We start from the raw sequence: 25,029 nt of genomic DNA on the forward strand, positions 1-25,029 counted from the left end.
GTGTATTTACGTATACATTAATTATATAATATAATATTCAATACATTGATAATTAGCTGCTTAAAGTCCACCCATGTATGCGCTGGTGTTAGCTAACAAGGCTACAAGTGAAACATCTGAACTGTTGCTAGCTATGCTAAGCTCAGAGATTGTTTTAGACCCACTCAGATCATCGGTGGAGCTGTTGTTAAATGTTCCTCTAGTTATGTGGTCTTTTAATTATATTGATGTCAAAGGTAAAAGACTGTCGTTGTTTTCTGGGAAATAGTTTCTGCAGAGCGGCAGGAGTTCTGTTGGCGTGTAGCAATGTCGCCCTCACTTTTAATGAGAGCTCTTTGTCTACAAGCTCTCCCACTAGCTTACAGCCTCTCACACCCCCAACCTAACATTAGCGGTGCAACAAAAATGGCATCAGGTCTGTCCATCTGTCCAGCTCTGTTTCAGATTCCAGCTCAGACCAGGAAAACAAAGACCTTCATGGATCTGTTGGTCTGACAGTGGATGATCAGAATGGAGCAGAGCAAAGAGACTGTGGCCCCGCCCAGTGTTTTTTTTTTACGCCCTGAAAATAATTTTTACAGGCCCCCTAACACAGCTGCAATCTTTCTTCGTCCTCTCTTTTGTTTTTACGTTCACGTGTACCCTGTTCCATCCCTTCCTCAACATCCTTTACCTGCCTCCCTGACAGCCAGAGGAGGGTCCTGGACCTGCTACTGAGGAGTGTACATGACAGACAGACATTCAACAGTATTTCCTATGATATATCTCTTTCCAATAGCACAGTCACCAACTTGTGAAGTTGTCTGACTGGACTGAGCAGCATCCCTGTCTGCTGCACACACCAGATTCTCTCTACCCTTCTCACTGCACATTTTCTATTTCCTTTCTTTAAAGGGTTTATTTGTTTCAATCTATTAAAATTGGTAAACATGATTTATTTCATTAACTCTAATAATCCTTCTTTTGACAGATTCACCTTTGTTTTGAAATTATTAGTCCACACACACCCTGTAAAAACTTTAAAAGTAGATGAATGGATGGATGGATGTGACCTCCGCCTCTCCCAAAATGAGGCCAAATTCCTCACCGTTGCTCCAGATACGGGCACCGCCATGTTGAAACCAGTCAGCGATTGGTTCAAGTCGCTCTGAGTCTTCGGATCCTTCATGAGAAAAGTGTCACAAACACCATTTTCTTCGGAGTCTTTAAGTGCATGAAGGACGACATGAACCTCAGTACCAGTAGATGTGTGCCCGCATCTACGACAGGCAGAAATGAGCAAACTTTGCTTTAACTTGGCACAGTCCATCTTTTCCCACCTGGCTTGATCAATCTTCCTTTGTTTTCAGTAAACTAAACCTTCATGAATGATTCTAAAAGACTGAGGCTACTTTTGTTTTATATATTTCAACAACAGGTGACATTTCCAGAGTCACAAAATACTTCAGAAATTATGTCAAAGTCATTTATTATTAAGAAAATGTACAAAAACATTGGCACTGACAGAAGTGGTGAACTACAAAACACTACTGCAGCATGAAGAGGCGTGTGTCAATCTGGACTAAATAAGCAGGTAAACATTTTAGTAAAATATAAATTCAAAATTTTTTTGGATTGTGTTGCACAAATGTCAATTATGGAGAGGATTTTATGTCAGTAAAGATTTTTATGTTTCAAAAATGTGTTGTGTTTTCTTTGTCGACCTTCCTGGAGATGACGGAGTCTGCTGTGTCAGTCATGTTCGTCATTAAGACATTCAGTTTTCAGTTTTTCGGCTTGTTGTTGACCCGACTGTTAACAGCTTTCAAAAAGAATAGTAGAGCTTTGACGTTTTTAGGCAACAGCAATGGCCAAAGAGCAGTGATTTCTGTTTTTTTTACAGGATCTGTCTGGGCCGTCCATAGCTCATGCCCTCCTGACTGGCACCTTTGTTGGACCCCATCTGCAAGCCGATCACGTTTTTGCCCGCCTTCAGCTGGTCGTCGCTGAAGTCTCGCTTGTTCTCTTGCGCCTTCCTGCAATGACATTTGGAAAGAGTTCTACGGCGATTCCTTCTGTTGGCCCGCTTGGTGTCACTGAACTCACTTGAAGAACCAGTTGGGGTCTCCGTTGTAAGTGCCTTCGTCCTTGGTGACGGCCAAGCTGCCCAAGGCCGACAGGGTCCTCTGCACCGCAGCCAGATCCTTTCCTGCACCAACACATGCGGGTTGAATGCTTCACAGGCCACAGCGCCCAAGCCTTTTCTGCAACCACACCCCAATGAAACCCATCTGACCTTCCCAGAGGTCCACGGTCTGGAACATGTCAGTCTTGGTGACGCCGTACTTCTCTGCCGCGTTGAGGAACTGGGAGATCTGCTCCATCTGCTTGAAGGCCATGGGCGAGCTCTGGGTCTTCTTTACGGGTTTCTCACCAGCAAACAAGCTGTTGATAAGTTCCCCTAGAATCTGCAGGGACAAGATGAAGCTGCAATGGAGCACAGTCAACACCAAAAGAGAAAAAAAAAAGAGCGTGATTACACTCACACATCCATCCTTCAACCAAGCCTGGAAGCCCATTTTTCCTGGTTCTGGTCGACCCACGCCGGAGCCACACTGACGGCAGATCCACTCCACGAGGATCTGCTCCAGCTCCGGGTCGTACTTGCTGTCAATCTTTTCTTGAACCTGCCGGCTCATGCCGTAAGACGGGCCTTTGTTAGCCATGCCAGCACTCTGGAAGATGGTGGATGGAGAACAGTGTGGTAAAGGGAAAAGATTAAGGACATCTTAAATGGAAAAAGGGGAAAATAGGATCATGTGTTTTTCTTTGCTCAAATTTGTCCAAATATCTTCAGTTCCCCGTCACTTTTGATTTTGCCTCAGAGGATGCAGACTATCTTCTTCTGTAGTTTGAAACTGCCAGATACCGGAAATCCTTCCTTCCCAACACAATTCAGCTCTACAACCCCTCACAGTGTAGCAGATGACTTTTGCACATTTAGCACAATGTTACCTGTTTGTAAATAGTCTGTAAATTATACCGCCTTATTTGTTTACATTTCTGCTACATTTTTTTTTCTATATTATTGTTTATTTAATATTACGTTACTTTCTCTTATGTTTCCTGCCATGGTAACGCACAAATTTCCCACGTGTGGGATCATTAAAGTACTTCTGATTCTGATAGTAGTTGGCAAAAAGCCTTTCTGGTGCATGATCACCATGCAGACCACCTCCAAATCTGTCTCCAAAAGTATTTCTGAGCCCTACCCCTCATCTGCCCCACCCTAAATGGTTTCCACGGTCACCAATAAATTACCCCAGCCATTATAAATTGTCATCACAAGGCCTAGACGGAAACTAAACTGAATGAGGTTTGTTTAACCCATGTGCTATCCTATGGGGTCCAGATGACCCACCCTTCCATTGACGTGTTCTCCCTACCATGACAAAGGTGGATGAAGGTGGAAAGATTTCATGTAATCCATGGACACCAGTGAAGATCACAAATCATTGAAGAAAAAAGGTTCAGAGCTCTGTCTAGTGGGTCTAGATGACCCCACTCCCAATGTTAAAGTGCCTAGGATAGCACAAGGGTTAATCGAGGTAGCGTGGATGGAGGAGGGAGCTTTAGTCTGGAAGTGCTAACGGTTAGAACTGCACTTGAGTCAAGATTCTCCTAACCTCACTTACCCTGCTGAGGAAGTGACGCTCACTTTCCTAACGTCCCACTCTGATCAGCTTTTGATCCATTTTCAAAGTCTTCCCAGTGGTGTTTTAATGATGATGATGCTGTTTCTAGACTGAATCCAAAAACCTTTGTTTCAGTTATGAGTGGGCCCAGTGGAACCAAAGCAACCCTGCTCCCTTTCCCATTACTGAGAGCTCTGTGTTTATGCGCTCCCCTGTTCACAAACCCAAGCTAACATTAGCGGTGCAACAAAAACGGAGAGCAACAACGTAGCCTTCCATCCCTCCGTCCAGTTCTGATCCAGAATCCAGCTCAGACCAGGAAAACAAAGACGTTCATGGGTCCGTTTGTCTGACAGATCAGAATGGAGCAGAGCAGGGAGACTTTGGCCTGCAACTATAATCTTTTTCAAACAGCATTTTTTTGGTCTGCTCAAGATTCAAAACAGTTAGAATAAAGAAATTCTTTTTAATACATGTCCTTCAGCATCAGAAAAATGTCACAAAAACAAGTTTTTTCCTTGGAGTAGGGCTTCAACTTCAGCAGCATAAGGATGTCATCAGGATAAACTCCTGTTTTAAAAAGTTGCATCATTAAATTACTTTTGAATTTGGAGGAAAACATTTTTTTATTCTTCATTTTTGGCAAGGACGGCCCAAAATGCAGCGACCGAGGAGGTTTTACAGGGAATTAAATTCACCTGTCAGGTTAACTGCAGTTTTGGTGGCGCAATTTCAAATTTGTATAATTGTTTTGGCAAATTTGGGGCAAACTTGAATGAACAAAGCAAAGTTTCTGCAAGAGTTTCCTGGTCACGAAAATAAACACACAAGACCACAAGAAATACGTCTGGATCCTAGGAGGCAAAATCTAAAAAATGAAGGAGTGTAAGTGGAGGGCTGCCTTTCACAGTAAGCAATAACAAAGGCATTGACACAAACACTGACAACATGCAGGTAAGAAGCGTGTTCATGAGTGTAAATGCTCAGCAATCAATGTAAATGTCTCTTTTTATTACACACACACAAAAACAGTGGAATTAACAGCACAGTGTCTTCCAGTGCACACCATTGAGCCTCCCAAGAGTCGGCTGCATCTCTGAGGCAAAATAGTGGACAGTGGGAGCTCCAGGTCAGTCACAGCTGATACGCTTCTCCACACACACTCACTAACAGAAATGCAGTCTTTTCTTTCATCGTATGGCAGTGCTGCCCAGTTTTCTTTTTAGTTTTATGCCTTTGGGCCAAAAAGCCACGTGCAAAACCAACATCAAAGTGCTGTCAGCACCATCCAACCTTTGTTGCCATCTTGATGTCGGGTCACGTCAACTTCCTGTTGCAGGGGAAGTTCACAGTTAAGAAGGTCAAACCCAGAGCCGACTAGCATTTGATTGTTTTTTGTTTTTTGCATACAATGCAAGGCTGTTGCTAGGGCAACGGCAAAAATTGGAATCTAAAGGGTGACAAGGAAATCCTTTTTTGTTTGACATTGTCAAATAAAGCTTCGATGTCAGTAGGTGGCAGAATATAAGGACACATAAACTGCTGCTGTGTGTGATAGAGATGGTTTTGTCTTCCAATATGTGTTTTATTCTGTTCACACTTTGAAACAAAGTAGATTGGCGTTCTCACCAATAAATGGTAACCAACCGGCGAGAAGCTAGCTTTAAAATTTTTATTTTAGTTTTGAATGTCAGTAATTAGCAAGTTTGTGGGTTACACAAGATACAGGCTCAGAGGGCCTGTGGTAGAGTGTCCGCCCTCAGACGAGATGGTCATGAGTTCAAATCCATGGTCTAGTCATACCAAAGACCCAATCCTTCCTGCTTGACACTCAACACTTCAACAACCAAATGGTTCCTGAGTGCGGCTGTGTCTGCAGCTCACCCCTCCCCCAGGGGGGTGATTAAACGCAGACAACACATCCAGTGTGTAACGGCGCGCAGGACTTTAACTTGATCTTTTTTTTTAACTTGGCTAAAAGATTACTGGTAAAGAAAAACATTTGCCACTCTTGGGGAGGGAAAGGACTCACTCTTTGTGTTTCTATAAGTATCTGCATTGTGTTGCTCCATTTTTCAGATTTGGAGATTGAATGTTTGCCTCAGTGGTTTTCCTGATTCCTCATTTGGGATTAATAAAGGCTTTTTATGGAGTGACAGGATCTGGCTTCCTGGGACCTTCAAAAGAGTCCTGTCATATTTTCAGGCGGAGGGCTCGGAGGTCAGATTCCGTCCTCGGGTTCTTTTCAGCTTTTGGTCCCTGCCAGACAGGATCCTTCTGTTTGGTCTTGTTGCCTGGTATTTGTTGCTGGAACGATTTCAACGGAAAAGTGGTTGGAATGAGTTCATCTTAGTTCTGGGACTGTATCGGTCCGGAGCCCCCGGAATCAGTTTCACATCAAAAGAAATACTCCATGACGACATGTCACAGAGCCAAAGACATCCATGGACGTCTGCCCGGAGCGTCCGCAGTGCGTTACCACCAGCCCATGTGCTCGATAGCTTTTGAATCCCTGTGGAACATGGAAAAGGCAAACTCTGCAGCGCGCTTCTTACTTTCAACCGCAAATTAAGAAACTCCGTCTTCATTCTGCTCTTAAAGACAAACACACACTCTGGGCTGTTCTCTCTGACCTGCGTCATTATGCTGTTATTACAGGCTAATGCTAGTCTGGTATGCACTTAACGTCTTTCCCTTTGGACGCTTTCCTCTGACTCTTGGTCTAACACGTTTCTCTGCAGAGGGAGCAAACAGAGAATATAGTTTTCAAAGAAAACAACTTAGAATCTGTGCATTCTTCCCCATTTGGTTCTGTCAGGAGAGGGAGCAGTAAGATATGTGTAGCAAGGCTTGTGGATGACGAGTGAGTCCACAAGAGCTCAGTCTCTTTACTGGAATTTATGAGCAGCCAGAGTCTCGTTGTTGTTCTTGGGGTCCAGCCCAGGATCCAATAAGAGAAGCTTATCTGCTAAACAAGCTTCTGTGCCGTCTAGCTGCTTCTCTTTTATGAAACACTGCATTCCAGCCTGCTTTTCTGCCAGCAGAACGCACAGACCAGTGCTAATTTTGTTGGTCATAGATAGACCGTAGTTGATGGTAATGTCACACATTTTTTCGGACGTTCAAATTCCTACTAAAGCTAAGAAATTGTTTTTATAAAAGTAAATATAACCCTCAAAATTTTCTTGACCCACATAGGAAAAATAGAAAGATCTTGCTCTCCAGTAGCCTTAAAGCTCCTAACTTGATCGACTGTCTCCTCACACTCATCCATCTGTCCGTCTCGTGTTTTTCTTGCTCTGTTTTCTCCGTCACCATGGTGATTGCATTCAGAGCCAAAACAGGAAGCCAGAATGAGGGCTGTGGCGGCTGCAGCAGCCCGTAGGACGTCACGCGTCCCTCGGCTCTTCCACAGTTAACCGGCAAACCGCCAAATGATGTTTTGGCTTGGACCAACTCATGCTGGTTCCTGTAGCGAGTGTGTGGGAGATCAGGGAAAACCGAGTTGAGGAATGTGATCCCTGCTGGTAAATAGGGACAGAAGTACCAGCAGATGCTCTGCTTTCTACCACTCTGTTTAATGAGAGCTGCTCACAAAACTGCTGCTGTGCCCTGACCTGCCGGGCTGGAGGCGTGCTCTGAAACTGCTGCCAAGGCCCTCCATGGTTCTGCATAGTTGCTGTTTGTCGATGCACCTTGTTTCCTGACTGTGAGTGCTCACAGTTCCTGCTCTGATGTGCATTAACTGGCATTGCTAAGAATCGACTCTTCCTCTTCTTTGTTTGTAATGTGCCTTTGGGTCGGCAGGGAAGCTCACACTCTCAGCTGCTGCCCGCTTTGACTGAATCATGGAGCGTTCAGCTTCTCAAAATAACCTGTGAATCAGAAAGTTGTGTCTACTTTGTTTACAAAAAGGGTTTTTGGCTCATAAAGTGTCTAACATGACATGAGCACTTCATACATATGCATCCAAAGCCAACTTTATGGCAGCAGATCATTTTAATGTTCAAACTGACAAAGACGCTTTGCATGGGAGATGAATAACCTCACGATAAACGAAAAACAAAGGGGATTCTGTTTGAATCGATCAAAAATAAACCTCTTTTTAATAGACCTCCGTGTTTCCTAACTCCGTCCTTTGCCAGATGTTTTCATCCCAGATTGAGATCTTCACTCTTTAGACTGAAAAGGAGAAGCATACTCACTGCGTTGGAGGAAAAGGTGAGCTCTACACGGGCCGGCGGTGCAGTGTGCGGGACAAGCTCAGACGCTTGACAGAGTGTTTGTATATGCCTCACAAGGACCTCCCTCCCCAGGATGCCAGCTTACATGGAGCAGAAGAGGAGCAATGACTTCACTTGTCCACTGAGAGAAAGGGAGGAGGGACCACATCAGAGAAATAAGAGGGGAAGGAAAAAAGGAAACTTCATCCTTATAAGGCCATGGCCTTTCAGCAGCTCCCTCTCCCTATCTGTTGCACGTCTTCCTCTCACGTCAGCTCAATGCGTCCGGCCTTATTTGGGTAGACCTTCGCCGTGTGGAGGAAAGAGAGACAGCAGCCAGGCAGAGTCAGTCTGTTCCAAGGGAATTCTCCAAATTCTTTCAGGACATCTCCTCATCTACTTAATGGCTGCAAGAGACTAAAAAGGATGATGCAAAGGAAAGAAAAAAATCACTGAGCGAGGGTCTTCCTCATTACATCTTTAGGAGACAGGTTGATGGGAAAATAAATGAGATATACTCATTAATGTTTAGGTAGAGACCTACAAAAAGTCCAATAAAATCTCTGCTTCTGCAGCAAATTCTTGAGCGCACGCCATCCCCACTGATCACGACATCTCCAGTTCCTCTGTTTCTATTAAGACTATCTTTTGCCATTAAGTTTCCTTTGCTTCCATGTGTGAACATGTCCTTCAGGTCGGGTTCTTGGCATAAAAAAGTCATCAGGAACCACCTTCACGTTCTGACATATGTGTGAGAGTCAGGTGAGCTGAGCAGCATCGGATTTCCTTTTCTGACAAACAAGTACAAAGTGAAATGGCTGAGATTGACTTTAAAGTGGAATTTATTGCATTTTATGTAAAAAAAAAAAAAGATTTCCATCTGTTTTCTAAACCTGCTTAAGCCCTGTAAAGGTTGCTGGAGCCAATCCCAACCACACAGACATGTGCCCAGAGAAAACCCGCTCATGCATGAGGAGAACGTGCAAACTCCACACGGAAAGAACACAGCTTGGATTCCACTCAGGGGCTTGTTTTGTGTGAACCATCACTAAACATTTCTGAGTTTTTCAGCTTAAATTGTCACTTAAGTGCTGATTGGATTATTCTGTTACTCGTGTTACTCGTACAGTGGGGACGTACTTACAGTTATATGTGCAGCTTTAAAGACCCACTCTGATTAAATGATGTTTTTTTTTTTTACATGGAACATGTTGCATGGTATATTTCTGATGAATTCCGACTGCTCTGCAGAGATTACGTAAGTCTTTGTGTCTTTAAAACCTTTTGATAAAATCCACAAAATACATCAGAATCACTTTATTTATTTGCCAAGTACAGCGCATGTACAGGGAATTTGACTTCGGTTACTTGTGCTCTCGTGCAAACTAGCAAGGTAGAAGGATAAATAATAAAGGGATAAATAATATAAAAGAAGGTAAGTGTAAGGTAGCTGTATGAATAAATAAACATAACTGAATAAGGAAATAGATTGAAATAACAAGACAAAAAAATAAAAAATGAAAAATGCAGCAGCAGTAATTCCAGTTGGACAGTTTATGTGATTGTACAGTGTCCTTGAGTAGTCTGGAGTCAGGTGTTCATAAGAGTGACAGCTCGGGGGAAGAAGCTGTCTTTGTGGCGAGTGGTTTTGGTTCGCAGTGTCCTAAAGCGTCGCCCTGACGGGAGGAGGCTAAAAAGGCAGTGTCCAGGATGAGAGGGGTCTTTTACGATCCTGCCAGCCCGCTTCCTGGCACGGGATCGGTACAGGTCCTGAATGGGGAGAAGGCTGGTACCAATAATCCTCTCAGCAGATCTGATGATTCTCTGAAGTCTGTTTCTGTCGTGTCTGGTAGCTGAACCAAACCAGACCGTGATGGATGTGGTCAGGACAGACTGGATTATTGCAGTGTAGAAAATGGTCAGCAGCTCCTGAGGCAGGTTGAACTTCTTGTTGCAATAATCCAGTTGCAATACCATTTTTTAATGAGTTATAGATAATATCAATGATCATCCAATGGGTGAGTTTTTTCACAACAATGTCAGGTAACCTTGTGCTATCTTAGATGACCCCCCCCCCCCCCCTTCCATTGAGGTGTTCTCCCTACCATGACAAAGGTGGATAAAGGTGGAAAGATTTCATGTAATCCATGGACACCAGTGAAGATCACAAATCATTGAAGAAAAAAGGTTCAGAGCACTGTCTAGTGGGTCTAGATGACCCCACTCCCAACGTTAAAGTGCCTAGGATAGGACAAGGGTTACGATAAAAATGTTGACCTGAATGTTTAGGAAAAAAACACCCTTTTGTCTCAAATGTAATCCACACACTTGTAACATAGTGTTTAGAAAGTATTAATTATCAACAAATTCTTTATTCTTTCAATACAGCAAGCAGTCATTACAAAACGAGGGACAAAAGGCGAGCTATTCTCACCATAACGCTTTAAAATTTAGTAAAAGTTTTCACTCAAAATCAAAATGACTTTATTTTTCTGGTTGGAACTTCCTTTGCTGGTTGAACACAGAGCAGACAATCATCGGTAAAATCAACACAACACACACACAACCTAAAAAAAAGATAGAGAGTATAAACTATGACCTGCTGAAGCAACCAAATGGAAAAAAGAAGCTAAAACAGTCAAAGTGATGTCGGTGCAAAACTCCATGTGGCTGTCTTTGTCCTGAATGGTGATGATCTGAATCTTCATCCTGAACAAACTGTAACGGCTGTGCAGGATGTGTGTGGTGTTTGTGGCGATCATGTTGTCATGTCCTGTTCTTGGGTGCTGATTAAAACGATTCTGTTAACTGTGTTACGATTACTGAGACAGTGAACCACACCAGGCAACCGTGTTAAATGAAAGGATGGATTCAGTGAAGCATCCATAAAAAGCTACCAGGACGGATGGATTTGGAGTTTCCAAAGTTCCAGAAGGAAAAAAAGAGGCGATGTTGGCATTTACCAAGGAGCTGTTCACTGTTAAACTGAAATGTGAGTTTGTGGTCAAATATGGTACCAAGATATAAACAGAGTGGACTTGATTCAATCTGAAAAGGCATCTCCTGTTCCGGCTCCTCCGGGCTGCCGGGCCTGGTGTGCCCATGTTGGGTTCACAGGGCCTGGGGGTTGGGGGTCTCTGGGGCGGGAGGTGCTGGGGATGAGTTGTGCTTGTGCTGCATAGATGCTGACACCCGGCCAACAGGAGGACGGGGCAGACGGCGCCTTCTGGGTTCTCTTTTCTTAAGCTCTGTCATTTCTCCTTTAGTTGTGCTTGTTTTTGTGTATTTTATTATGAGGGGCTTATTTAATTATTTTATTACATGTGTGGGAATTGGTTTTATTTTATTCTTTTTTTTTTTATGGAAAGCACTTTGAGCTGTCGGTTTGAAAGGTGCTTTATAAATAAAATTAATTTGAATTTGAATTTGAATTTAACAGGCGTGATGGAGTGTCCATGGTGGAAACAGACGGTCATTTCTTTGGTCTATGACACATTTAAATCCAAACAGTTGTCGTCACACCAAGAAGAGAAAAGGTCCAGTTCATGCTGTAACACATCTGGATTTGTGGTGTCCATGGCGACGGTATCGTCCCAGTATTCCATGCATGTCAGCTTCTCCAGTCATTTGTAATGTGGAGAAATCCCAGAGCCTTGTGGAGCCTTGTGGAGCACCTGTGGACTTTGAGGTTCACTGTGACCCACTGAGGTGTCGCTGTCAGGAAGGCCAGGACCCGGAGGACCAGGTGAGGGTGAACGTCCATCTGGAGCAGCTCACCCCCCATCAGCCGTTGTTGCAGTGTTAAAGGAAAAGGACTTTGTATTAAATGAGTATAAAAAGTGCTTTAGAAATGCAGTTTTCTGTGATGTTGGCCACAGTGTTTCCCACCATCCTGTGTTCGTCTTTTGACAGTTGTTGTTTTTAGTTTATTGTCTTAAATGACTTGGGACAGTTCTATACTATGTTTAAACACGTTTTTTACTGTCGAGCACATTGTGTTCTATGCGTGTTGATGAAAGGTGATCTAATAATAATCAACACCAGCAAAGAACTGGTGTGAACCAACCACTGGAGAGGACACATTTCCATGTTTTATAGTTACAGCAACATGCCTCTGGATTGCAGCAGAAAGAACTCATAACTTTAGCAAAGACAAGTAGAGACAGGGAAACTTGTGTAAATCATATCTAGAGCAGGTTGTGTCATAGTGTGAATATAACCCACGGCGGCGACCTTCTGGAATGACCTGACGGTTTGTGTGTAAAGCGTGGTCCTGTCCTGTGTTTATTCATCTGCAGAAGTTTACTCAGCCTGTCAGTGGTTTGCATTCACTTACCGTCCATGAAAGGCCTGTGTTTACAGAGGGATGCTGCCACAGGCCAAACGCCGAGCTGCTGTCGGCGGGCCAAAAGCCCCTTTTTATCCATGCGATGTCTGCATGTTTGACTGGAAACACCAGGAAGATCAGCTATCAAGTATTCAAAACAGCTTTTTGCCACACAAAGCAAAAGTTGTGGTAGTTTATTTGGAAGTACACAGCCTTTATGTGAACACACACAATGCAAAGTTGTTTCAGTTTCTTCACCATCTCTAATCTTCACCATCAACTAAAAGGCAAATCAGACAAAAAAACAGCATGAAGGTTTCTTGCTCTCCTTTGAGACAAAAGGTCCAGAGAAGAGCTCCAGCTCGTCTTTCACTCCTGAACGTAGGGATAAACGATGTGACCAGTAAATATGTTGTAACTCAGACTGGTGCAGAGTTTCCTTCCAGATGTCAGCTGCAGGTAGACCTGATCCCCTCCCTTCATCTCCAGAGTCACAACCTGACAGCAGAGAATCACAGAGGCCAAGTGAGAAAATCTCAGAGAGGACAACGTTTCTGCATCCCAAGATTTTCCATTTCCGTTGGCTCACTTGAGTGGCACTGTCTTCGTTGTCCTCTCGGTTGTTCTCCAACACGCTGACCACCAACTGCCCATTCTTCATCAGCTGAACCTACACGCCCAACAAATACAGACACAACCTCTTGAGCTTCCTGCTGCTGTGCAGGAAAGGCTGGAACATCCTAAAAGTCGAGCTTACCTTATGGTAGAGGCGTCCGGTGCTGTCCACGGCTGAATATGCCGTGAAGGAAAACATGTAAACACCTGGACAAGAGGCCGTAAAGACACCTGGAAAAGAAGGAAGACGGCGCCTCATAAAAAGTCGGCCATCTTTTTACAATCTGAGATCACCTTTTCTGTTTGTCTTACCCAGAGACGGGTTGTAGCCGTTACCGTCGTTAAGAGCTACCACGGAGTAAGGTACCGGCACGTCGGTGTTGAAAGGGCCAAAGCACCGCTCAGTGGAGCCAGGAATTGCAACGGCCAGATTTGGATCCATGGAAGCCTTGAAGGCAACCTTGAAGCTTTCTGAGAGGAGATGTTTCATTTCAACTATTCCTTTTTTCATCTGACAAGTAAAACGTTTGCAGATAAAAAACAAAGGGAACTGGGGGAAAAAATTAGTAACAGGAACATTTAAATTCACAATAAAGAAATCAAACTGGTATAGAATCATCTATTTTAATCATCTAAAACATGAAAAAAAGGAGATTTGAAAAGCTAAACATGTCACAAGATGCTTGAATCTCTCAGGTGTGCCTCTCTTACCTGTAAAGGCCTTTACTCTAGAATCCAGCGTCATAACATCTGCATAGAGGTGCTTGATCCTCAGGAAAGTGTCTTCCTCTGTCTTGTGCATCTCGTTGGTGGCACAGCAGCAGCCGCGCTGGTATTTGAAGGTGCAGTTGCAGTCCCACTTGTTGCAGGTCAGAGATCCTTTCGACTGGACTGGAAATGAAGAAAAACAGAGAAACGAGTATTCAGAGCATGACGCCAACGTTTCAGAGTCATTTCAGAATACTCACTGATATTTACAGCAATAATATTCCCCAACATTTGTGGATTATTTGTCCATTAAATTGGGAATGAGTGAAAAAACGGAAACCGTGACAGGTATAATCGTCGTGACCCTTAAGTATTTTGAGACTGAAACACAGTATTAATCTAAAAGACTGTAAACAGAAGCAAATGCTGCTTCTGTCACTTCTATGATGTGTTTTATTTGCATTGCATGTGCGCTTGGACGTACGTGCAGCATCTTGCAGCATATCTGCGGCGGTGGACTGGGATTCCACGCGACCGAAGAGAAACAGCGACCCCGACAGGAGGAGAAGCGGTAAGACACCCATCTGCAACGTAAAACCTCAGCAGATTAAATGAAAAAAAATAAAAAGACGTAAAATGGGTTTGTTTACAGGATCAATATCAATCTCAGAACTCTAAATCACAGCTGAAACAAAACTGAAAAATAGTAAATTCTCCTTTTCACGTTACATCTAAACATGTTGTTTTTAACACACATGGATGAACACGCCTTTGCTAATCCTTCAATGTTTGTGTTCATCTAATCATGAAATACTTGTGTACTCAAAAGTTCATTCAAATTGGCCAAAGTTCAGTTCTAACTTAAAGGAAGCACTACACAAACATTTGACCTTTGACCTGAGCTGGAAAAGTCGAGGGTCTGCAGAAAAGACAAGAAATCTGCTGTAACAGAATTTCATCAGAATCTGATGTTTGCCTGTTCTTGAACACAAAAAGACCAGATCACCGGTTTTAGTTACACAATGTTAATCTTGAAGTTCAGATTTTCAACTTTTGGACCAAACATGGATTTTTTTTTTTTTTTAAAGTTGACGCTTTAGAGCACAGCTTCAATTCATTTATCCAAAGCTTATAGGTAAATTACAGCAGTAAAAATAAATTGATTTCTGATGATAATTTGGTACATTTATGTTTGTGGTTTTCTTAAAATATGTTATTATAACAGGTTTTTTTTACATGTGGTTAATAAAAGTAAATTAAGGGTAAATGAATCAAAGTTCAAACATATGATATAAAGAACAAAGAAAGAGATCATAAAGCATTTTTTTGTAAATAAAAACAGCGTACCACATTGAAAAAGAAAAAAAAACATTTTATGTTCAAAGGTTAATGAAACAAATGTCCCTCAAAGCTTCATGTAAACATGAATATTAAAATATTTATGCTGGGTCTCTCTCAAAAAATAATTTTACCTCAAGGGACTTCCTGGTAAAATAAAGGTTAAATGAACATTTTGAAAAAAAAATCATAATTACATTTCAAACAGCCAAACTTGTTTGTATTTAACTCGACTTGTACATGTAAAAACAGTGGTTAGTACAGGTTATTTTATTAACACCATGTTTTTAACATTATTATATATTTTTAAAACAATTTAAAATATAAAATAATGTGTTTTGATGTTTTGAAGGATGGAAGTATGAACTTACGGTTTTTGTTCTCCTTCTGGGACTGTGACAGGCAAACGTGTGCGACTTTGTCAAACTGAGAGTTGAAAGAAGTCGGGTCTTCTTATTGGTGGAGATCAGGTGATCCACCTCCACAAGCTGAAGACCAGCAGATCCACCTCCTCACATCTGAGCACCGACTCCTCCTGTACACAGGTGTCTGGTAAAATGAGAGTCACTCATTACAATGGAGAAACACCAGCTACAATGGAGGCTTTGCTTTGGGAGGAAAGAACAACGGCAGGGGGCGTGGATCTTTCAGGTCCCTGTTGTTGGGACTATAATACCTGTTTTGAGGACACTAGTCTTTGGTTACCATCTTCCATGAGGAAGATACTCAGAAATATTGACACAGAGAAGGTCTTTGTCCACCTCCTTAAGACGTGACAAAGACAAATGAACATGGATCTGGATCTGGCAGCAAAGTGCCGTGGCCTGTTTCTCACATGCTTCTGCAGCTCTTCGTTAAGCCGTGATGGTTAATGTGGCGCCCTCCATGGCCCTCAGTTCTGAGAAGATCCCTGCATTTCTACACTATGACAAAAGAGCTGGTATCGCTTATGTTGCTGTTCTGTGTCAAATTCAAGAAAAGATTTCCATCTTTACCTGGAAGCACCTCCAACCTGCCACAGAAATTCAACACTTGTTCCACTTTTGCTTTAGAACATTGCAACGTTAGGGCCGAAAACGTGTCATCTACACAGACCAATGTCTTTTTCACATGAGAAATTCTTTTAGTTTCTCCCCCAGGGCTCACAAGTGTGGAAGGATTTGTCTTTTTCACAAGGACACCAGAAACTTCTTCCCTTAGTTTTGCTTTTTTCTGCCTGCTTAAACCACAAGTTCAACTTTTTAGTGCATCATTTTTAAAGGATGGACTGAAAATGAAGGAAATAAAAAAAGTTTAAACAGATTAACCCTTGTGCTATCTTAGATGACCCCCCCCTTCCATTGAGGTGTTCTTCCTACCATGACAAAGGTGGATAAAGGTGGAAAGATTTCATGTAATCCATGGACACCAGTGAAGATCACAAATCATTGAAGAAAAAAGGTTCAGAGCACTGTCTAGTGGGTCTAGTTGACCCAACTCCCAATGTTAAAGTGCCTAGGATAGAACAAGGGTTACAAAATAAAGGACATTTTTTAGAATACCGGAAAGTGTGGTCTCAAAACAGGAAGAAATAAGACCCCCCCCCCCCTGAATTCACCTAAACTACTCAATTTGACTAGAAAACCTTCAGCTTGACATCACACTTGGGTCAAACCTGAAAAATGTTGTGTTTCATGAAATCATTTAAAGTGTGTAATCTCTAATGACCATTGCTGACCCTCCGTCAGACAGTGATTCATTACCTCTTTGTTGTTCTTTAGATAATAGAGTGTTTCCTGGTACAACAGACTTTTTAAAACCATCTTCTCTTTAGGGAAAACACACTGACAGCCTTTTGTTTGAGTCTGTTTGTTGTTAACCTGGTTTTTCTTCTCATGTTGCTGTCATCTTATGAAGGAGATGGAGATGCGATTGGGAGTATCAGGTCTCTGTGCCCATTCCCCTTGTGACAGCATGTGTTCTAACGTGTTCCCTGACCTCAAATGGGATTTCAAACTGAGCGTGAAATTTCAGCATCAACGTTTGGAGATGGAAATTTCATTTATTATCATCAAGGACAGCCAGAGATGTGCATTTTTCCCATCGATATTGTGATGTTTCAGTGTTAACAGATGTAAATGATATTTATGTGAAAATCAGTCAGATTTAAGACTCAGCCACAAGGTTGAAAACTGCAAATGTAGATGTAGAATTTGGCTTTTCCTGTGAGTTTCCTATTATACATTCTAAACAATTGACATGTTTCTCAGTTTTCATGGTAAGAATAAAAATCAAACTGCTTCTTAATTCTAATGTTATTATATGGGTTATTGGGCTAGACCAGGCCGCTGAAACTCCAGTTTACCAGTCAACCTAAAGGCTATGTCGTCGTGTCAGAGAAAGAATTGGTCCATCCAGAGAAAATGAACTGTTGGACAGCAAAAACATGGGAATCCAGGGAAAGATCAGATCACACACCCCAAAGTAAAAGTTGGCGGTTTTATCAATAGTTAAAATGTTTATGTTGATACATGTAGTGACTTCAGGAGTTTAAAAACCTAAATGCTAAAATTTCTTAAAAGTTAACAGTTTTTTGAAAGTTGTTTGAAAATAGCTACATGTGTTTTGCTTTAAATGTCTTTCCCATGCTTTTCTGAAGCCTTTCAGAGTTAACTATGTCCACGATAACATATTACCTTTGGCACACTAAAGGATGTTTTTTTAATGAGTTATTTTCACTGCTCATTTTCATACCCAAAAGTAAGACAACTTGATCTCTGAGGCTCCGCCTTTCGCTCTTTGTTGGTGCCGCCCATTTAATGACATCGTCCTAGGGCCGACCTCAATCTGCGTTTCTCCCACGTTACCAAACAACATCCAAACTTTGCAAAGATGGACGTGCAGATTGAGCGTTTAGCCGATCACCGCTAGCTCCACGGAGAAAGTGGGTGTGTCTGTTAGCCTAGGGGTGGGGCTGATAGCACAGACTCTTCCTGGAGGGGGCTGTGCTTCACTTTGTGATGTCATAATTTTGTCAATTGGGAGGGGCCAGTGCTCAGAGAGCAGGTTTTTAGAGGAATACTCAGAAATGTGTGAACTGATCAAATTCCTGCTTTGGGGATGTTTTTTGTGATAAATTATGATACACTTAAAAGATCAAAAAGTTGATTTTGCGAATGTTATGACCTGACATGGCTCAAAGATGCAAAATACTAACTACTACGTGTCTGAAAAAGCCTTGTCTCGGTTACTTCTTTTAACCTTCAAGCAAGAATTCAGTCCCATTCTGATTGTCTTTTGATCTATATCTAAAGTGTTCCCTTCATTATGATGATGCCGTTTTTAGTCATAATCAAAAAAGTCGGTGTCATTTTCTAGGACATAGTTTCTGCAGAGCGGCAGTGGTTCATTAAAAATTCACCTCTGAGTTGTGGTGCGGAATTAAACCTCCACTTATTTCCTTATGATCCCTTTGTTTACACTCTATCCTGCTAGCTTACAGCCGCTCATATTGGTGAGTATTGTTGATCTCTGTTGATCAATGTTGATCAATATCATAGCCGTCCTGCTTAGATCCAGATTCCAGCTCAGACCAGGAAAACAAAGGCGTTCGTGGATCTGTTTGTCTGACAGTGGATGATCAGAATGGAGCAGAGCAGGGAGACTTTGGCCCTCCTCCTGTAGCAGCTGCGTCACTGCTACAGGCTTTTTTCATCTGCTTCTGATAATGTGATTTCCTTTATCATGTGAAAAATGTGACAAGAACATGTTAAAAACACCAAACACACAAAAAAAAAAAAACATTGGAGTGAATCTTTGTCAGGCGCTGCTTGGCAGAGATTAAGCCACAGGACAAAAAAGATCTTCAATTGAGGGGTTTTATTTTACCCAACACAAAAATGACATGGGCCTAAATTAAAATGGGGTCAACTTAAGAAAAATGTAACTGAGAGAATCAATAACAAAAGCTCAAACCAACTGAACCAAAACTGACCCACCAACAGAAAACATTAGGGAGATTTTATACTGGCTGACTAGACCAATGACACAACAGGGAGAGAACTACAAATACAAAACATTCAAAACCTAAATATTAACTAAAGTAGTAAATTACTAGTAGTTTAATGCTTTAATCAAGAAACTGAACTTATACTTCAAAACAAGTTTCCACCGCCCAAATGGAAGTATTCAGGAAGTTGTGCAGCTCCTGCCTCTGCCCAGCATCAGGCCTCAGAGAGAACCGAAAAGAATAGGATTACTCAAAACATGTGTGCAAAATTCATTCAATTCATTTTGTTATGTAATGTGTAAAGTAAGATAAATTTGTGTACAAGTATAAATGGTTTTTACTCAGCAAACCTGAGTGTGGAGTTTGCATTTCCCCCCATGCATGAATGAGTTTTCTCCGGCTTCCTCCCACCGTCCAAAAACATACTTCACAGGTTCATTGGTTAATCTATATAAAAAATATTGAGTTTTATTTCAATAACAGAAAATCAAACTGAAAGAAAGACTGGAGAGAAGATCAGAACACAGAAGAGTCAAAGTGGATTAACCTTTTACTCTGCAAACTATTGGAGATTTCAAACCTTATTTTTAGAATTTTAACAAGTTTTAAGTTGTTGTTTTTTTTAGCTTAGCCTCAAAATCAATTTGCTCTAAACTTTTGATTTAAGACTCCAAAAAAACCTCACAGTTCACTGCAATTTTTGGTTCAGTTTTTAGAGTGTTATTTTCTATGAGTTATATAGGCTAGAGTCGCTACGCTAACTTGTTGAGTACACAAAGTTGGAGGCCATGTTGGATAGGTCCAGATGCCGGCTCACTGTGCTACAGTTGCCCAAACAGAGCTGGAAAAACAAGAATGTGACTTTCCACCAATAAATTATTTCTGTCAGCTAATAAAGGAAAACTTCTAGAAAACAATTTAGGAAGATCTGAGTGAGTTTACTCTCAATAGTCAACGTTTAGGCGGATCTTGTAGTCTATATAAAGTCCATGGTGGCTTTGGACTTCACACTTTTCCATGTTTTCTGGCAGGACCATCAGTCTTTTTGGGTTTTTTTTTGGAGGATGACCCGCTGAAATGAAGCATATTTCTAAGTGGAGGAAAAGAGACTAACCAGGATTCCCTCGGTAGTGGCGAGTAAAGACCGCCGGGTGCATATCCTCCACAGCGGTGTGTCGTGTCTGGCTTCGGCTCGACAAGCCCTGGTGTGCTTAACAGCCGGGGCCTGACCGCACCAGGGCCATAGACTGAAGTGCTCACTATGCCCTCTTTCCCCCCTGGACCGGCGCAACTGTCGACTGACTGGGTGGAGACCAGCCCATATACATTTATATGTGATGTCGGCTCCTGATGATCAAAGTTTTTTTCTCTTTAATTTAGACCAAAATGAATCATTTTAATGTATCTGGTAAGCTGTGTCTCCTTGTTTACAGACTTTTCCAATATGGCGTCACTCTTTACGTATCTTGGATAATGGGAAGTGGCTAACGTAGCATCTCTAGCCTGTATAACTCATTGGTTATTTTCATATTCAATAAATGTCAACAAGTTAGTCTGGCATTATTTGTCATTATTTTGGAAACAAAAAGGATAAGTGGTATTTTTTGATTATACGAGTGTTTATTAAGGTGGGCAAACTTGCACTATAAAACCCTATTCCCATTTTGTTCTAAAATAAGTCATTTCCATGTGTTACACTAGTTTTTGTCTCACTAAAACCATAATGAACAATAATTAGGTACATAAAAACTCAAACGTACAAACCATCTGCTTATAGCAAAAATACTTCTTATTGGGCTGTAAAACATTCCATTTGAAGTAATTCTGTCTAACAGTTTCTTTTTGTCAGCTTATTTTTCCCTTTTGGAATGTTGTGTGCATCTTTGTGTTTCTAAATTTTGATGTCTTTCTATCAGGTTTCTTTTATAGTAAAAATGTCTTCCTGCATGGAAAAATCATTTTAGTGATTTTCTTCTTAACCCACAAGAACCCAGACCTGTTTTTCACAAGGGTTAATGATGTGTATTTTACCACAAACCAAGTGGACCATATAATCCATTTCCAACATTCTTCTGTTACACTGATGTCACCATGGGTTCTGAAGGGTTAAGATAAGGTTTCTTTATTAGGCTTCCTCTTTTTGTAGTGTAGCCAGTGGCATGCTGGGACGTAAGCAGTGGGCTTCAATACTAAGCTTTATGTCTATAATATAGTTTTTTACACATTTCAAACATTGTGAAAAAATAGTAGACAGCAAATAAAGTCGCGTTTTATGGCTTTATTGTGGTCAACAGCATAGATGTCACATAGCTTATTGGCTTTAAAACATGAATTGTTTTGCTAAAATTGTTGATTTTAAATCTTATATTAAAGACGTTTTCAGGTTTAGATGCCATGATAACAGCAGGAGGAAGGGGAAGTTATAAAACATGACTGACTCTCTGGGTTGAGCCAGGGCAGATAACGAACATGATGGGGCAGGTTTTCGTCCAGCAGACTAACTCAGTCCCTCATTCAGTGGCATAGAGCAGGAAGGCGCTGAAGGTGTTGTAGTGGCTGCTGTCATCACACAGGAAGCAGCCTCTGGTCAGGCTGACAGACACCTTGTCTCCCGCCGTCAGCTGCAGGGCGACGGCTATAGTGGCGCTGTCCTCCTTGTCGTTAGTGTTGAAGTCTTTGGCTGCTGCCACTGTTTTGCCGTTGACCTGCAGACTGGAGCATATCGCGAGCGTGAAGCCGGGAGAGCCGGAGTCGCTGTAGGAGGTGACAGCCAGGCTGTAGACGCCGGAGAAGGGGACGGTCAGGAGACCGGTGTCTGTGCTGTAGGCCCCACCCAGGTTAAGGAACATTTGTTTATAGATGATGACGCTGTTGGTGGTAAAAGGCCCGTAACATTTGAAATTATCGCCGCTGTACAAAGCAGCAGTGAAGGCCACGCGTTTAGCTGGAAGCAAAACACAGAAAAATACAAAATGAGAAAATAGTTATCTGACAAACGTAGGTTACATTTTGGAATCTCACCTTTAAGAGTGCTCAGACTTTGGTTCGTCTTTCTGAAATCCTCCTCGATGTCTGTCAGAGTTGTGTCAAAGTACGTCTTCAGTCTGTTCATCTCTTGCAGCATGAGGCAGCATCCACAGGACGCCTGGTCCACGGTGCAGGCTGAGCACAAAGACACATTGATAAACAGATTCCATGCTCAGAGTGTTTTCATATTTCCTCACCATTGCTGGAATCCGGACCAACCCGGCCAGGTCCATCCCAGTTATACTGGCCATCAGCAGAGACACACAGCAGGCACAGCAGCGCAACAGCTGGGGAGTAATGCAGAGTAAACACTACGTCTTCAAATCTGTCGTGGTTACACACTTTTCTGAAGTCTCACCTCTCATGTTGGAGCTAAATATCAGCTTAAGAGGAACGGCGAGGTGTGATCCACTGCTCAGCTCAGGAAAACTAAGTATTGATTTATAGTTTTCCCTCCCTTTTGCCTCTGAGTTTTGTTCCTCCTCTTTTGGTCTTGCTCCACCTTCTAATGTTCTGTTTTTTTGAAACAGGGTCATTTCATTCTGTCGGAGGGAGCTCTCACTTTCAAGAATCCGACACGCCCCAGTCAGATCTTTGTGGTCGCTGCACGGCAGGTATCACCTGTCGTCTGGAATCAAGCACGCCCCGTCAGCAGACAAACCCTCTGCATCTCTGGGTACAGTTTTATTGCCAGTGTGACTGCCACGGATGCATTGGTTTGGTCAACACAGGTGGCCTCATTTGCTTTATAAAAAAACAAAATGAAATACCAAAAAGAGCTTATTAAATTACATGAAAATGATCCTTATGTGTATTACATACACCCAAATCATGGTAAGGAGTGCCAAAAATCCTTTAATTAGTGTCAAAAAACCCACAGTTTATTCAGACTGCGGTCAAATCTATTCCTGAAAGTTGACGGTAAATTTATTTACTAAGGTTATATGTATCTATATATATATAAGTGAAATAAATTATATATATATATTTATATACGTATATTTTTTTATATATAGTCTTTTAAACAATCACATTCTAATCACAGATTATATATCATTATATATGATTGGATTTGTATTATCCTCACGAGTAAAGTGCCATGATAACGGCTTCCTTCTACTTTGTTTGTCTGAGTTTATCATCACTGCCCTGTTTTCTTTTAAACCACATTTACATTTTTATTTACTCAAAAAAAGTGATGGAAATCATTATTTGGGTTTAAAAAGTCTCATTTATTTGTTCACAAGAATTCATCAGACAGTCAAATCACATCATTGCAATAGTTATGAAAGGACAGGACACTTTTGGTTCTGGATTTACAAAGCCACATTGGGACATGAAAAACAACATCAAGGCAAGGGTTTTACTAATTAAAAAGTGGGTGATACCACTATCATTTATTGGTGAGTGGAACAGAGACGGTCACTAAATCTTGGCTAGGATCTTCTGGATTGGCTGTGTTTAAAGTACCAGACAGCTATGCTTTGTCAGTGGCATACAGCAGGAAGCCGGTGAACGTGCTGTAGTGGTTGACGTCGTCGCAGATGTCGCATCCCTGCAGCAGACTGGCCACCACCTGGTCTCCGGCCTTCAGCTGCACGGCCGCCACAGCCGTGCTGCTGTCTTCCCTGTCTTTGCCGTTTCTTTCACTGAGCGGGGCCGCCTCGTTGCCGTTGACTCGCAGGCTGGCGCAGCTGGCCTGGGCTTTGCCTGATGCTGCCAGGCTGTAGATGCTGATGGAGAAGCTGTAGACGCCGGCGCGGGGAGCGGTGAAGATGCCGGTCTGCTCGTTGTAGTTGTTTCCTAGGTTGATGAAGATGTTTTTGAAGATGATGGGTTTGTCGTTGGCGAAGGGGCCGAAGCAGGTCAAGGTGTTGGCGTTGTTTAGAGCGACAGAGAAGGCACTGCGACTGGCTGCAGAGTCAGAGGAAGAGGCGCAGGAAGGTTAGAGGTTGTCTGAATGCTCGTTCAAGCTCCTGTTTTGTGATTGAGAGACCCTCACCTCTCATGTAGTTAAGGTTCGTCTTCGAATTCATCAGCTGCGTTTTCAGTTCCTGGACGCTGTAGTTAAAGAACTGCTCCATCCTGTTGATCTGCTTCTGCATCAGACAGCAGCCGCACGACTCCTGGCCGCTGTTACAAACTGAAAAGACCGTTTCTACCACAGAACACACAGAAAGTGTTTACTGATGAAACTTTTTTTGACCATCTCCTACCTGGGACCAGACTCGGTTCTGCGCCTGGCGTTGTAGAAGCAGGTCCATTCCAGCCAAAGTTCATCTCACTCAAGGCTGCAGGCAGCAGACAAAGCAGCACAAGCCCTGCAAAACGTGACAATTCAAAAAGGGATGCAAATTCACAAACGTCAGGACATATTTTTAAAGACTGCAATTTATAGACATTGATCCCAAAATACTTGTTTTGCCCTCTCCGGCTCACTCTATTTTTGTTGTTTTTTTAACCAGTTTATCAGGCTGGATATCTGCTCTCATAAGGAACAGATGACATTTAAATCTGAATAGAGTTTAATTCCAATAATAGAACAGCTTTTGTTGGAACAATTTAAATAAAAATCTTGTCAACACCACAGTTAAGCCTCACCTCTCATTGCGATCCTGGCAACTGAAGATGCTTCAGAGAAATGGAAAATGGTGTAGACTGATCCTAAGCCTGACTTCCAGGATAAATATCACAGTCAGAGCCCCTCCCTTTACCTGTTTTTGTAAGAAAACTTTGCTCCTCCTCTTCCTTTAGCTCTTTTTTTCCTCTCGGGATTTCTTCCAATGGATTTTTGGCACACGAGTAGAAAGTTTCAAGCTCTGTTTGTCATACTCAAGTGTTATCTAACACCTTAAAAGAGGTGTCCTATTATCACTGGTTTAGAATTGTTTCCAGAATCCGTGGAAGAGCATGTTCTCCTTGTGCATGCGTGGGTTTTCTCCAGGCACTTCAACGTTCACCCACAGTCCAAAAAACATTCACAGGGTAGTTGAAGGCTCCAAGTTGGCCCTAGGAGTGAGTGTGTCACCCTGTAACAGAGTGTATCACACCTTTGCCAAGCAGGAGCCGGGCTGACTCCAGCAGCCCCGTAACCCGGAAGGGATCAAGCAGATTCTGAAGATGGATGGC

The 25,029-nt window shown here is 42.2% G+C and overlaps 4 protein-coding genes across 7 annotated transcripts; all 4 read right to left on the reverse strand.

Moving 5' to 3' along the window:
• Positions 1 to 1,451: 1,451 nt before the first annotated feature.
• tagln (transgelin) lies at positions 1,452 to 8,083 on the reverse strand. 3 transcript variants are annotated; one of them, XM_004075971.5, is made up of 6 exons: positions 7,880 to 8,051; positions 4,968 to 5,004; positions 2,526 to 2,714; positions 2,276 to 2,447; positions 2,086 to 2,188; positions 1,452 to 2,015 (listed from the first exon to the last, which is right to left on the reverse strand). In XM_004075971.5, the coding sequence occupies exons 2-6, from the start codon at positions 4,977 to 4,979 to the stop codon at positions 1,877 to 1,879; spliced, it is 615 nt and encodes a 204-aa protein (XP_004076019.1). In that variant the 5' UTR covers positions 4,980 to 5,004; positions 7,880 to 8,051; the 3' UTR covers positions 1,452 to 1,876. The 3 variants fall into 3 exon arrangements, with proteins under 3 accessions (XP_004076019.1, XP_078785478.1, XP_004076018.1); XM_078929352.1 differs by lacking the exon at positions 4,968 to 5,004 and adding an exon at positions 5,707 to 6,186 and having other exon boundaries at positions 7,880 to 7,923; XM_004075970.5 differs by lacking the exon at positions 4,968 to 5,004 and having other exon boundaries at positions 7,880 to 8,083.
• A 4,303-nt stretch (positions 8,084 to 12,386) lies between these two features.
• On the reverse strand, positions 12,387 to 15,434 carry cbln18 (cerebellin 18). The gene is made up of 7 exons (XM_020708547.2): positions 15,257 to 15,434; positions 14,032 to 14,131; positions 13,551 to 13,730; positions 13,152 to 13,310; positions 12,982 to 13,070; positions 12,814 to 12,894; positions 12,387 to 12,722 (listed from the first exon to the last, which is right to left on the reverse strand). Exons 2-7 carry the CDS (start codon positions 14,129 to 14,131, stop codon positions 12,594 to 12,596), a joined length of 738 nt encoding a protein of 245 aa, XP_020564206.1. The 5' UTR covers positions 15,257 to 15,434; the 3' UTR covers positions 12,387 to 12,593.
• Positions 15,435 to 21,131: 5,697 nt separating this feature from the next.
• LOC101168564 (complement C1q-like protein 4) lies at positions 21,132 to 22,416 on the reverse strand. The gene is made up of 4 exons (XM_004075968.5): positions 22,259 to 22,416; positions 22,098 to 22,187; positions 21,895 to 22,035; positions 21,132 to 21,817 (listed from the first exon to the last, which is right to left on the reverse strand). The coding sequence occupies exons 1-4, from the start codon at positions 22,263 to 22,265 to the stop codon at positions 21,384 to 21,386; spliced, it is 672 nt and encodes a 223-aa protein (XP_004076016.1). The 5' UTR covers positions 22,266 to 22,416; the 3' UTR covers positions 21,132 to 21,383.
• A 722-nt stretch (positions 22,417 to 23,138) lies between these two features.
• LOC101168138 (C1q-related factor-like) lies at positions 23,139 to 24,637 on the reverse strand. 2 transcript variants are annotated; one of them, XM_004075967.4, is made up of 4 exons: positions 24,502 to 24,637; positions 24,117 to 24,221; positions 23,903 to 24,043; positions 23,139 to 23,814 (listed from the first exon to the last, which is right to left on the reverse strand). In XM_004075967.4, exons 1-4 carry the CDS (start codon positions 24,506 to 24,508, stop codon positions 23,378 to 23,380), a joined length of 690 nt encoding a protein of 229 aa, XP_004076015.1. In that variant the 5' UTR covers positions 24,509 to 24,637; the 3' UTR covers positions 23,139 to 23,377. The 2 variants fall into 2 exon arrangements, with proteins under 2 accessions (XP_004076015.1, XP_078785482.1); XM_078929356.1 differs by lacking the exon at positions 24,502 to 24,637 and adding an exon at positions 24,317 to 24,416.
• Between the last annotated feature and the right edge of the window lie 392 nt (positions 24,638 to 25,029).

Source organism: Oryzias latipes, chromosome 13 (genome assembly GCF_053564925.1).
Source record: "Oryzias latipes strain Hd-rR chromosome 13, Olatipes_Hd-rR_3.1".
In the NCBI taxonomy this organism is placed as follows: domain Eukaryota; kingdom Metazoa; phylum Chordata; class Actinopteri; order Beloniformes; family Adrianichthyidae; genus Oryzias; species Oryzias latipes.

Coding starts and splice junctions, on each gene's coding strand:
- LOC101168564 (XM_004075968.5), bottom strand. Junction 22,036..22,097: donor TGGTCCGGATTCCAGCAATG/GTGAGGAAATAT, acceptor CTTTGTGCTCAG/CCTGCACCGTGGACCAGGCG. Junction 21,818..21,894: donor AAGTCTGAGCACTCTTAAAG/GTGAGATTCCAA, acceptor TTTTGCTTCCAG/CTAAACGCGTGGCCTTCACT.
- LOC101168138 (XM_004075967.4), bottom strand. Junction 24,044..24,116: donor AGAACCGAGTCTGGTCCCAG/GTAGGAGATGGT, acceptor CGGTCTTTTCAG/TTTGTAACAGCGGCCAGGAG. Junction 23,815..23,902: donor GAACCTTAACTACATGAGAG/GTGAGGGTCTCT, acceptor CTGACTCTGCAG/CCAGTCGCAGTGCCTTCTCT.
- cbln18 (XM_020708547.2), bottom strand. CDS start 14,131: ATGGGTGTCTTACCGCTTCTCCTCCTGTCGGGGTCGCTGTTTCTCTTC. Junction 13,731..14,031: donor TATGCTGCAAGATGCTGCAC/GTACGTCCAAGC, acceptor CTTCATTTCCAG/TCCAGTCGAAAGGATCTCTG. Junction 12,895..12,981: donor CCGGACGCCTCTACCATAAG/GTAAGCTCGACT, acceptor TTGGGCGTGTAG/GTTCAGCTGATGAAGAATGG.
- tagln (XM_078929352.1), bottom strand. CDS start 5,733: ATGCAGATACTTATAGAAACACAAAGA. Junction 2,715..5,706: donor TACTTATAGAAACACAAAGA/GTGAGTCCTTTC, acceptor ACCATCTTCCAG/AGTGCTGGCATGGCTAACAA. Junction 2,189..2,275: donor GACCGTGGACCTCTGGGAAG/GTCAGATGGGTT, acceptor GTGTTGGTGCAG/GAAAGGATCTGGCTGCGGTG.